This window comes from Cynoglossus semilaevis, chromosome 18, assembly GCF_000523025.1.
Source record: "Cynoglossus semilaevis isolate Cse_v1.0 chromosome 18, Cse_v1.0, whole genome shotgun sequence".
Taxonomy (NCBI): Eukaryota; Metazoa; Chordata; class Actinopteri; order Pleuronectiformes; family Cynoglossidae; genus Cynoglossus; species Cynoglossus semilaevis.
This window is the reverse complement of record NC_024324.1, coordinates 14,887,394-14,899,705: the sequence shown is the minus strand read 5'-3', so window position 1 is coordinate 14,899,705 and position 12,312 is coordinate 14,887,394. Positions and strand designations below refer to the sequence as shown.

The 12,312-nt window shown below is 39.4% G+C and overlaps 1 protein-coding gene across 1 annotated transcript; it reads left to right on the top strand.

Annotated features, from left to right (window-relative positions):
* Positions 1 to 6: 6 nt before the first annotated feature.
* On the top strand, positions 7 to 12,104 carry gmeb1 (glucocorticoid modulatory element binding protein 1). Its single transcript, XM_008332142.3, has 9 exons — positions 7 to 137; positions 1,322 to 1,374; positions 3,517 to 3,632; positions 4,715 to 4,818; positions 5,121 to 5,263; positions 6,102 to 6,218; positions 6,326 to 6,463; positions 7,144 to 7,266; positions 10,993 to 12,104. Exons 1-9 carry the CDS (start codon positions 7 to 9, stop codon positions 11,778 to 11,780), a joined length of 1,713 nt encoding a protein of 570 aa, XP_008330364.1. The 3' UTR covers positions 11,781 to 12,104.
* The last annotated feature ends 208 nt before the right edge of the window (positions 12,105 to 12,312 follow it).

Here is a 12,312-nt window from a genome sequence, read left to right as displayed (position 1 = left end):
AGTGTGATGGCTACCATGGAGGAAGTCCCGGTGTCAGTTGAGCAGGTGGTAATGGTAGATCCTGAGGGAGAGGGTGAACCTCTGAATGATTGTACTAAAGCTCAGGTGATCCTTCAACTCCAGCCAATATCTACTGGGTATGTACTAAAGCAATACAACAGAGACCAAGATATTTCAAATTTGCAACACATAGTTACAGTAAAAGAACTAGTTTCAAAAATATTTTCATGAACTAAGTGCATTTTCACTGCTTTGAACTTTTTGAAACAGTGAAATCGATGTTTCTTAACCTGATGTTGATGTGACATGAATAAACTACTAATTTAGCCAGATTTAACAATCACCATCAGCAAAGTGTTGAACTGTCTCTTTGAACATGTGTACAGTTTTTATTTGTGTTAAAGTTAATGGTGAAAGCTGTACATTTTACATTGCAGTACACATGATTTGTCGTCATTGATGCACTTAAATCACTAACTAAATATAGGAAATGGTCATTGTCATCTGCATTAAGAAGAGTAGCTTTAGTTTGACATAGATGTTCTGAAATAAAAGGTTTAATAGTATAAAGCTGTTTATCATCAGGGTCAGTATGCACCTTGGTTTTAGGTTCACAAGGTTCAGCACAGTTCCATCAGTGTACAATGCAATTGGAAAAGACTCAAAATACCTAACTTCACAACTTAGCATGTATTTTCAAATTCATTAAGCAGTCCAATGTACAAGTATCTGAGATTAATGCTGCAGCCTATGGTGTAAACTGTAAACCATGAACATTACCTGCTCCCACCCATCTTAGTGATTATAAGGACTAATTAGAGGACTAATTAGAACTAAATTAGAATGTATGGGTTAACTTGCCAATGCATCTCAAATAAGGATGTCCAATATTAACTTTTTGGCAATATCCAATATGCCAAATATAATTTCTGATTATGATATCAACCGATACCAAAATATCCAGTTGTTTATCCCCAAAACTATTTTTAGGTCACATCGCATATTTTGCGGATTATTGGAGATTAGAGTTGTCCGATAATATCGGCCGACCAATATTATCCTTAATCTCAAATAATCGTGCTAGTAGCCTTTCAAATGACATTTGGCATTCTACATTGACATCCAGCATCTTTTTAAACTTCGTTGAACTTGCACTGGAATCCAACAATGAGGACCAACACATTAAACTTATGTGGGAGTCTTTTTACTCTACTTTTACTAGTTAATGTTATTGAAGTTACTGCAATCACAAATCGATGAAGATACAAGTGGGGTGGTTTCATTAAAATTTTAACTAAAACTTTTTTTCTTTTTTTTCCAGTGATGAATGTTCTCAATCCGATGTGACTGCCATGGCGGTTGAATCCACACCAGGTAGAGTTCACAAACTCAATTTAGCGGAGGAGAGGGGGTAATTAACATTCAGTGAAATAACTGTTTTAATATTTGTGCAGGTGGTCTCAATTTTGAGTCATTTTTGTCTTTTTTCCCTGATACTTCCTGTAATACAAATGCCACACTTCTTGTGTTTAACCCATGGGCGTCAAGCCCGTTGGGGATGTTGCAACACCAACAGTTTTTCAACAAGGAGATCCCCCCCACACACACAAACACACACCCGGGAAGAGTACCAACATACTGAAATGGAGCGCAAATTGGTCAATTTAGATTGATTGACAGCCATGCAGCCAATTACAGCCATTTCACCAAACACACTAAACAGTTACCGCAGACAGCAAACAGAGCAGTATTTAACTAGTTAATAAGCTAGAATTTTCTCTGTAAATAACTAAACTATGCCTTGCTTTGTAGCATGTCAGCTAAGAATAATGTTACAATGACAATAAAGACTATTCTATAATAAGAAAGCCAGGTGGCAAACAAGCTTAATGTAAGCCCAGTAAAGTCAAAGGTAACTGACAGTTTTCTAGAGCCATCTACTGATTTTGATATTATTCAACATTATCATTATTCTTTTTCTCTTTTTCAAGTCAGGTTGACATGTACGTTAACTTAACAGGGAAACAGAAAGCTAGTTCTCAATCCATAATTGCACTATTTCAGCTCTGAGCATGGCACCGTCCTCACACACTGCTCCCCGGGCAGCTTAAAGTTGCCCACTGTTCACTTTGATGATGGTTTAAAAGCAGAGGTCACATTTCGTTGTGTGCTGTGTCACAATGACAAGTAGTTCACTTTCTTTCTTGATTGAGTACATACAAGTTAATGACTTATCCTGCTAAGGCTAACTAGGCACGTGACTGGCACCATGACATTGTCAGTTCTCCCAAGTATGCTTGCCTTCTCACTCAGACATACACACTTATCATTACCATGCTTGCGACCATACACTCTATCTTAAATCTTAAACTATTATCTAATGTATAAATTCTAAGAACCAAAACATGTACGAAAATATCCAAATGAAAGTCTCAGTGTAGTCTCAGTAGAAGGTCAACGCCACATGTGTCAAACTCAAGGCTTGCAAACCAAAGGTGGCCTGCCAGGTCATTTTGGGTGGCCCACAGGAACTTAAAATGTGTTTAATTGCCTTAAAGTGAAGACCATGCAGCTGAGTTTCTTAACTCAGATTAACTCTTAACTGAGATGGGTGAACATGTGCTGAGGAGAGATAGTAAATATATTGGACAGATGTTGTGGAGACGGAGTTGCCCAGAAAGGGGCAAAGATGGAGAACCCAGAGGAGATTTGTGGATGTTGTGAAAGAGGACATGGAGTTGGATGTCGAAGCAGAGAAGGCAGTAGATATGGTAAGATGGAGGCAGATGATCTGCTGTGTCTATTCCTGAAGAAACAGCCAAAAGAAAAAGAAAGTAGGCAGGGTATGAAGTTTTAGGTATTACGTAGTAATACAGCTTAATAAAGAAGACACACATTTCTACATGCATTGATTGCAAAAAAAAAAAAAAAAAACAAATATGGCCCCCTCCTACATTTTATGTACTAACCTATGTCCGATGTATCAGAGGCTGAATATGGTCCAGGCAGTCACTGCAACAAGGCTTAGGAGTCAGATATGGCTCAGGAATCGCTCATTTTCTTACCTTCCCCTTTAGCTGTTTTTCTTCATTCCCTGTCTCTGCCTCTTGTGCTACTGCTGCTGTTGTGTATGACGCAAACAGACACATACAGTATACACACACATAACATGCGGCTTAAGTAACTAGTTTTTTAAAAACTATTAAAAAAACAAAAACAGATCCTTCTCCCAGTATATATACATTCACCTTTAAGAGCTGGTTCACAACTGACAAGTCACTATTCAGAACAGACTGTACAGACTGCTACTTTCTGTGTCACCTTTGTGAAAGGGCTCCAGGACTATCCATGGTATGGATACAGAAAAACATTGTAAGGCACTAATCACTATCAAGTGGGTTGTTGACAGTAATATGTTGATGTGATGGGTTTAAGACTTCTGATGTATAAGTTAGAACTTTTTATTAGTTTGAAGAAGTAATGCCATCTTTCTATCCTTTTTTTTAATTCTTACAGAAAAAGCGGACGGAGATGATGCCGAAATTTGCTGCCCAATAACTTGTGGTGACTGCAAAGCCATACTACTTGTGAAGAAATTTGTGTGCCCAGGAATCAACGTCAAGTGTGTAAAGGTTGGTGAGGGTGATGATTTTGCCCTTGAATTATTGTTTTTGCACACATTTTCCAAATCACTTTAACTTATTCTATACTGAGCAGCTTTGAACACCATGTGCAATAAGTGTGACATTTTTTATAAGTGATAAATCTCAACTTTTTGTGTGTTTGTTGTCCAGAACACAACACAAACGCCTCGTCAATCATTTCTCGGGTGCGCTGCTTTATTCCCGCATCCAAGTAATGATCTTTATTTTTATTTATTTATTTTATGGTCTGTATTGTCATTGTACCACGGGAATACAACAAAACTGAGCCTCTGCTTTAAACCCATCACAAAGGTGAGCAGTGGGCAGCTTTAAGTACCCTAATGCGGATCAAGTACAGTCGTGTCAAAGTGCAGAGGATCCGAATAGCTCTCAGTGAAATGCATGCTGACAAACTCTATGAGTGTACTTTTTGCCCCAGTGGTTCTTTCTCAGATATATTGAATTACGTCCACACCGCAGATGTTCAGACAAACCCTAGCTGGCCGCGTTGTTTTGGTGATAAATGTTTTTAGTTTTTGGTGCATCCCTAATATGGAGAAAGAAAGAAATTGGTAAAGATAGAAAGAAAGAAAGAAAGAAAAAACTTCATCCCTCAGAGGTTTTCTTTGGGAAATTAAGGACGTTGATGTTGTTGTTACTGGTATTATTGGTGGTATTGTTATTTTGACCAATAATATTTTAGTGCATGTTGGACTTGGCTTTCAAATTGCATTCATAACAACACCTACACAGATTGCTCATTTTTTCTGGTTTGCCTTTTTTTTCCTGCTCTAGTTCACATGTGGCTATGAGTTTATATTTTGCTATAGCTAACTTGCCCAGCTCCAGCAATGTATTTGCTGGAGCTTATAGTTTATATTTGGGCAAGTTTATATTTATTCAGTTAAGAACTAAATGGCTAATAAAATCTAATATCTAATCTAAATCTAAAATCAGAAATAATGCAATTCCTGAAAATATTTTACACTTGTTAACATTACCAGACAACTTTTCAAATCCAAATCAATACTCAATTGGTACAGTTTCTAATTTACGATTTTCTGCATCAGTATGAAGACCAGCTTATCAGCCCAAAGCAGTTTGTGCACATCTCTGGAAAAGCGACTCTGAAAGACTGGAAGAGAGCCATCAGGATAGGCGGGGTCATGCTCAGGTAAGGAGCCTTATGTTCTAGTCTAGTTCTGTCACTATGTTTTAATTTATAACCCAAATTAAAGATAAGAGAGAAAGTTTAAGTTTAACTAAAATTGGACAAGTTACTATATGTGCCAAAACAATAAGAGACTGAAATATAAATTATTTATATAACGTTGTCAGTTACTGTTGAAATAAAAAAGTTTTTATCACATAAATATATTGTCCACACAGTGAGTATAGACCTGTAAAAAATCAACCATTTAAATTACTGATTCTCTTGTTTCACTGATGTATGACAGCTTATGTTCTTCTCTGCAGAAAAATGATGGATTCAGGTCAGCTGGACTTTTATCAGCACAGCACACTGTGCACAAACACATGTCGCAGCACTAAGTTTGACCTTCTCATCAACAACACACGAATTCCATCAGAGAGTGGCACACTGCCTATGTCCTGTCAAGGTGAGAATTTGACACAGCATGACATTGGAGGATTGGATTTTTTTTTTATTTGACAATTCAGTTTAAAGGGTAAATATATACATAAATAATATAATAACTATCTTGCCTCTACTTCGCGGATTTTCCTTTTTTGCGGTGGGTCTTGAAACTAACTACCAAGGGACCACTGTAGTTGCTGTTTTTTTTTGCTATTTTTTGAAGAGTCCATGACTTTTAAATTCCAAAATGGCCAAAATAATAATAGTAATCTAGACCATGGGTGACACACTACCATGGTACTTAGTGGTCTTGGTTGCAAACAGTCCAGTTGATTCCCAGTGACTATTGGAGTTAGCTCCAGGTCCCCCTGCCACCCAAAAAAAGATCAAGCAGTAGAAAATGAATGAATGAACAAACCTAAAGATGAATAAACCAGTCTTTTCTGAAGCTTTTTTGTAGGGATGTTCAACAGTATTGGCCCCGATATTAGCATAATTATGTAAATTCTATAAGAATCAGTAAAAGTTTTTCCTCCGATAATGAAAACACAATAACGCAAGCCTGGGTTTACGACAGATATGTTGGAATTGCTTTAAATGTAATTTGTACAGACAATTCTAATTTGTAGAATGCCTTTAGTGGTAGGGTAGAGGGTGCGAAAATGTGCGAATCAAAGAGGGACCCAGCAGAGAAAGTTTAGGAACCACTACCATATTGTACTCAGTGCTGTGGCTGTAAGCCCACTTTAAAAAGGAACCATCTGTATAGTATTTGTTGAAATGTCAATATCATCAGATTGTTTCAATTGGCTTTGTCTGTAGTCTGAATAAATAATTTCCTTTCTGTATGAATTGAGTAGTTTTGGGCAATGACGGAGCAGGGGTAAAGGACAGACCCGAAGCTGTGGCTGGAAAGGCAGACTGGAGTGCAGGGTCACAGGAGTTGACAGAAAAGAAGGAACACAGAGAGATCTCAGGTTGGAAAGACTGCACACAAAAGCAAAACTCACTGTCACTGCATTGGAAGTCTCACATATGGTCAGTAAGCTATTAACTGAAACTTGAAACTTTTGTCTGTTCACAGATGACACATTGAACTTCTGGAAGGGTATTGCAGATGTGGGTCTGCTTGGTGAAGTTGTTACCAACGTCAGCACTGAGCTGTTGGCATTGCTGAATGGTGTGCAGCAGCTGAGGGATCTAACTGCTTTACAGGACACTGGTACATAATGATGCTACATCTGTATACTGGCTTGCTAAAGGATTGAGTTCATGGTTTCAATGATATTGAATCAAGCATGTGTACAGGTAAAAATGAGACATCTTTGACAATGCAGGACAAAAAGAAAGTCCTCACTTAACGATGTGTTCGTTAAAGTCCACATCGGAGTTGCGACTCACTTTCCTAAAGTGTGTTTACAACGAGAAGATTGCACTGGCAGCGGAGTTGTTCTCTTCAATTTGCAAAGTTATTACAATATAGGACAATTTCATCCTGACATGATGTCTGGAAAATGTAAGACTTCTCCTGATGGAACTGCTGTTAAGAAGCAAAGGAAAGACATCGATCTAGATATAAAAATAAAAAGAATTAAGGAGTATGATGGCGGTAAGAAGGTCCAAGCGATCGCAAACATTTATGGTTTCTCTCATTCGACAGTGTCAACCATCGTAAAAGACCAAAGTGAAAATGACAGTTCAAAGGGATCAATAAAGTTCAACCTTAACCTTGATTGAGGACCAGCTGTATAGCTACTGGTACAAACAAAATTTAAAAAAAAATCTTTAAGCTTAATAAGATAATGGTCATATAATACAGACAAATTAGTTAATTAACTAGGTGACTGATTTAAAATCCCTTTTGGTGGATGGCCACACTAATCCCAGATTCCTGTTTGCCAGAGGTTGCAGTGCTCAGTAATCTCGCTAAAGTGTTTGGCTTGCTTGATTCTGTGAAGAAGGCGCTGGAGAGACGGAAGCAGTTGACAGATTCAAGTCAGCAGCAGATCTTCAGCACCCTCAGCAGTGAGTTGACAACAAAAACACACCAGTATATTTTAGAGAACTGTTCTATTGTCATCTTATTGCTTTGTAAGAACACTGAAGAAGAGACAGGCTCTAGCCTATTATTGAATGATGGCTCTAGCCTTTTATTGGATGATGGGTCTAGCCTATCATTGAATGATGGCTCCATTGGATGATGGCTGTGGCCCATCTCAGCCAGCTCTTTGTTTTTAAATGCAAACAAGGCTAACTAGGCTAATAACTTTGATTTTATAATTGATTTTCAGATGGGTACTTTTACTTGGGTAGAATTTAAGCAAAGAAAAGATACTTTTACCTAATTACATTTTTTAGAACTTTTTTCATCTCTGCCCTTTATTCAAAACATTTCCGTAATTTCCGGACTATTGAGTGCACCTGAAGCTGCACCCACTAAAAGAATATATATATATATATATAATACAATTTTTTTTTTCCTTTTTTATAGATCATGTTTAAACAATGTACATCACCTATTAAGGGACCTTGAAATACAATTAAGGGTACATTACCAGTGCTGACCAATTTGATGTAATATTTAATAAGACAATCCATGTGTAAATTTTTTTTTTGGTAGTTTTACATCTTTACAAGCAAAATTACCAATGGTAATGGGTGAGTCAGTAGAGGTTTGAAGAATGACTTAGATTCTGCCTTGAAACTTTTTTTCCCAGTTGTGTAAACTGGTTTTTCCTCTGTGTTTTCTGTTCTCAGGGATGTTGAGATCGCTGATGCGACAGGGTCAGTATGTCTGCCAGGAGTGTGGGAAGAGCTTCAGTCAGCCCAGTCACCTGCGCACTCACATGAGATCTCATACAGGTAAATTAAAGCTAATACTAAAGACCCGTTTAAAAAGAAGAAAACATATATTACAACTTTACAGTGCTGTAGCAGAGATTACATCACACAGAGAAGTTTTCTGAGTAAAAACAAACATCCATCAACTTAAAATAAAAATTAAAATGACATTTTAACAGGCATCAATAAAAAATGTGTTTTTAAAAGATTATGGAGCTTATAATTAAGTAATAACAAGGAGCAGTCGTTTCAAGGCTATAGCCTGAAGTTTGAGGACGAGTTGCAGAAAAATGGCAGAGGGTGTGCTGCCAAAAATTCCTGCATCCACTACAATGACAACAGTGGGGACCGAAATAAATTGGTTTCATTTCCTATCTGTCCATCACCAAAGCAAACAAGAAGGGGCTCTGGGCCGATCCTTGATGTAGTCCCACCTCCACCTTGAAGTCATCTGTCCTTCTAACAGCACACCTCACCACTGTTGTACTATTCTCATACATGTCCTGCACCAAACTAATATACTTCTCTGCCACTTGTCCGTCTCTAAAATTCTGTTAAACAACCTAGTCAGGAAATCTACCACGACTTCTCCTGAACACTTCCATCGGGACCAACTGACTTTCCACTCTTCATCCTCTTCAGGGCTTTTCTTACTTAATCCTTTCTAATCTGATCTACCTTCTTCCTAATAGTTTCTGGTTCCTCGTTTCTACTTTCCCTTTCATTTTCCTCATTCAACAACTCCTCAAAGTATTCCTTGCATCTTCTCAGCACACTTTCCTTCCTTGTGATTACATTCCTCTCTCTGTCCTTAATCAACCTTAACTGCTGTACATCCTTCCTAGCTTGATTTCTCTGTTTCGCCAATCTATACAACTCCTTTTCTCCTTCCTTTGTGTCCAAACTCTCATACAACTCCTCATATGCCTTTTGTTTGGCCTTGGCAACTTCCCTCTTTACCTCCCTTGTCCTCTCTTTGTACTCCAGTCTGTTCTCTTCTGTTTTGTCACTATCCAATCTCTTCTTCGCTAATCTCTTTCTCTGCACACTCTCCTGGACCTCATCATTCCACCACCAGGTCTCTTTGTCCTTCTTTCTCTGCCCAGCGGACATACCTAGCACCTTCTCACCTGTCTCCCTAATCACTGCAGCTGTAGTCTCCCAATCATCTGGGAATTCCTCAACACGGCCCAGAACTGCCCCTAATTCTTTCCTGAAGTCTTCACAACTTTTCTCTTTCCTTAATTTCCACCACTTGATCTTCTGCTCTGTCTTCACTCTCTTCCTCTTTTTCACCTCCATCATCATTTTTCACACTACCATGCGATATTGTTTGGCTACACTCTCATCTGCCACCACTTGGTGAGACTGTAAAGTCATTAATCTCTGTCAGATTAGCTCTTCTAGATAGAATATAATCTGTGTGGACCTGCCTCCACTCTTGTACGTCACCTGTGTTCCTCTTTCTTTTGGAAATAGGTGTTTACCACAGCCATTTCCATTCTCTTTGCAAAATCTACCACTGCCTGTCCTTCCAAATTTTGATCCCTAACGCCAAACCGGCCTTTCACTTCCTCATCTCCTCTGTTCCCTTCCCCTACATGACCATTAAGGTCAATCCAATCACCACTTTCTCTCCCCTAGGGATACTCTCTATCATCCAATCCAGCTCATTCAAGAACTTCTCCTTTTCTTCTAACTCACAGCCCCCCTGTGGGGCATAACCACTAACAACATTAATCATCACGCCTTCGAGTTCTACCTTCACACACATCAATCTGTCTGACTCTCGTTTCACCTCTACCACATTTCTTGTATATTCCTCTTTCAGGATCACCCCTACTCCATTTCTCTTCGCATCTGAACCATGATAAAACAGTTTGTAACCTCCTCCAATGTTTCTAGCTTTGCTGCCCTTCCACCTGGTTTCACACAAAATGTCTACTCTTCTTCTCTCCATCATATCAGCGAGTTCTCTACTTTTCCCTGTAATTGTACCTACATTCAGAGTTCCAAACTTCAGACCAACCCTTCTATCCTTCCTCTTTTTGTCCAAACACAATTTCCACCAGTACCCTGCAGGTCAACAGCACTGGTGGCGGTCGTTGTTAACCTGGCCTCGACCGATCCAGTATGGAAAGTTTTAGTGATTCGCATATTTGATTTGGCTAAAAGTTTTACGCCAGATGCTCTTCCTGACGCAACCCTCACCACTTATCCGGGCTTGGGACCGGCACTATAGTATCACTATAGTAGCACTGGCTTGTGTACCCTAGTGGCTGGTTTATCCTTTTATTTATATATTTTTTATATATAAATAAAAGCTGCAGGTGTCCACATAGTAACATGGAATATTTACACAGAAAGATGTTAGACAAAGATTTTATTTCACTTTTAATTAATTTTTTTTCCCAACAGTACCTGTAACACGGCTGGTAACACATTAGCTGTTTACATTACCTCCGGGGCTAACTCTCTTCACTTTGTGCTTGTCCACAGCAGAGGTAAACAGAAACAGGGAAGTTGGGGTCTTTATTATAAGTCATTACAACATTACAGGGCTCAAACTGCTCTCAGCTTTCGCTACTGTTCTCTCTCCGGGCCCCCACACATATACGCACACAGCCATTCACAGATAAACATACGCTACTGGTATAACACACAGTAGCCTACCAGAAAAGCCATTAATCACTAGCGGTATTAACTTCGTTAGCCCGTAAAAAAAAATCCATAAATTAGCAGCATCATTCTTTTAGCCACAGGGTTCAAAGCTTGTGAAAAAAGTAGCGGCTTTTAGTCCGGAGATTACGGTAATTAATAATTGTGTAAATGATTTAGCATTGGATGATTACATCCATCACCTGTTCTATTTGGTGGTGAATGTCAGTACATTTTTGCGTTTTTTTACAGACCTAGAGCTACAGTTGGAGCAACAAAAGAAGCAGCAGCAGGTGCGGACCCCTGTTATCTGCCCACAATCAATCAAAAGCAAACCCTCCAAGCGCCAGACTAAACGACCTCGTTTCCAGAGGCCTGCCTCCACCACCACCCTCTCCCAGCAAGCCACCATGCAGCCCCAGCAGCTAACTGTCCTTTCGCCAATCTCGTTGTCGTCTGTTGGTCAGCCATTCACCATGACGGGCCTGCCAATTGCCTCAATCGCTCAGCTGTCCAACACAGTAACACTGCTTCCTGCCGGATCACAGTTTTTCACCCGCTACATGGTAGGCGGAGGTGGAAAGCAAGACACCATTACCTTGCACCCGTCCTCATGTCTTACACAGCTGGGCACAATGGTTAGTCCATTAGAATTGGTGCATCTGAACCAGCAAAGTGGCAGCACAGAGGTGCTCCCCCTAGAGGGCCAGGTGGTGGACAACACCATGCTAGTGCAAGGTGGGTTGGACTCCAGCCAGGAGCACACTGTCATTGAGATCAATCCAACATCAGGTGAGCAGGCTGTGGGGGTGTTGGAGCTGCAGCTCAGCAGGCATTCAGGCCCAAACCAAGCTGCGTTGGTTGTCCAGAGAGAGATGGAAGTCACAATGGCCGCCAAAGAGGAGGACACTCGGTGCCAAATGCAAGAGGGACAGTCTAATGGTTTTCAAGGACTGCAGTTGGACGCCAATGGACAGTTGTCAAATGTACAGATAGTTGTAATAGGGGAAAACACTCAGGAAGAAAATAAAGAGGACTAACATGCAATTCTTTTATATCCAACAGTGCAGAAATTAGTTGAACTGCCACACCCAATGCCAAAGCATCTAATTCTGTGAATCCAGTGTTTCAGGTGTGGCCTCATCCACTAATTACCCCTCCAACTTCAGGCTGTTAGAGTGAAGGAACTTAGCAGTCGGTCTTGTAATGTTTTATCAGCTTTAGTTTTTTGTTAAAAGACAGGGATAGCAACATTTCTGCTCTAAGAAGGAGATGGCTTACATGAGTGAGTGAAAATGTGTTTAGTAATGTAAAACTGTCACTTGCAAAATCCAATTCAAATAAATTTTTATTTGAGACAGTAAGGTGTTGTTGGTGAGAAGAAGCCCACCATTTCATTGTCCACTTTTTTTTTTTAACCTAGAGCATTTCAGGGGACAGCACCTGTGAGGTGGTCATTCCTGAGAATGGTGATTCCTTTCATGAGCTACCTGAGAATAGATTATTGTAATTGAAATAAAATGAAATGTAATTGAATATGAAAGTTGAAATTTGTTTCATAAAACCATTCAT

Coding starts and splice junctions, on each gene's coding strand:
- gmeb1 (XM_008332142.3), top strand. CDS start 7: ATGGCTACCATGGAGGAAGTCCCGGTGTCAGTTGAGCAGGTGGTAATG. Junction 4,819..5,120: donor ATAGGCGGGGTCATGCTCAG/GTAAGGAGCCTT, acceptor TCTTCTCTGCAG/AAAAATGATGGATTCAGGTC. Junction 5,264..6,101: donor ACTGCCTATGTCCTGTCAAG/GTGAGAATTTGA, acceptor TGAATTGAGTAG/TTTTGGGCAATGACGGAGCA.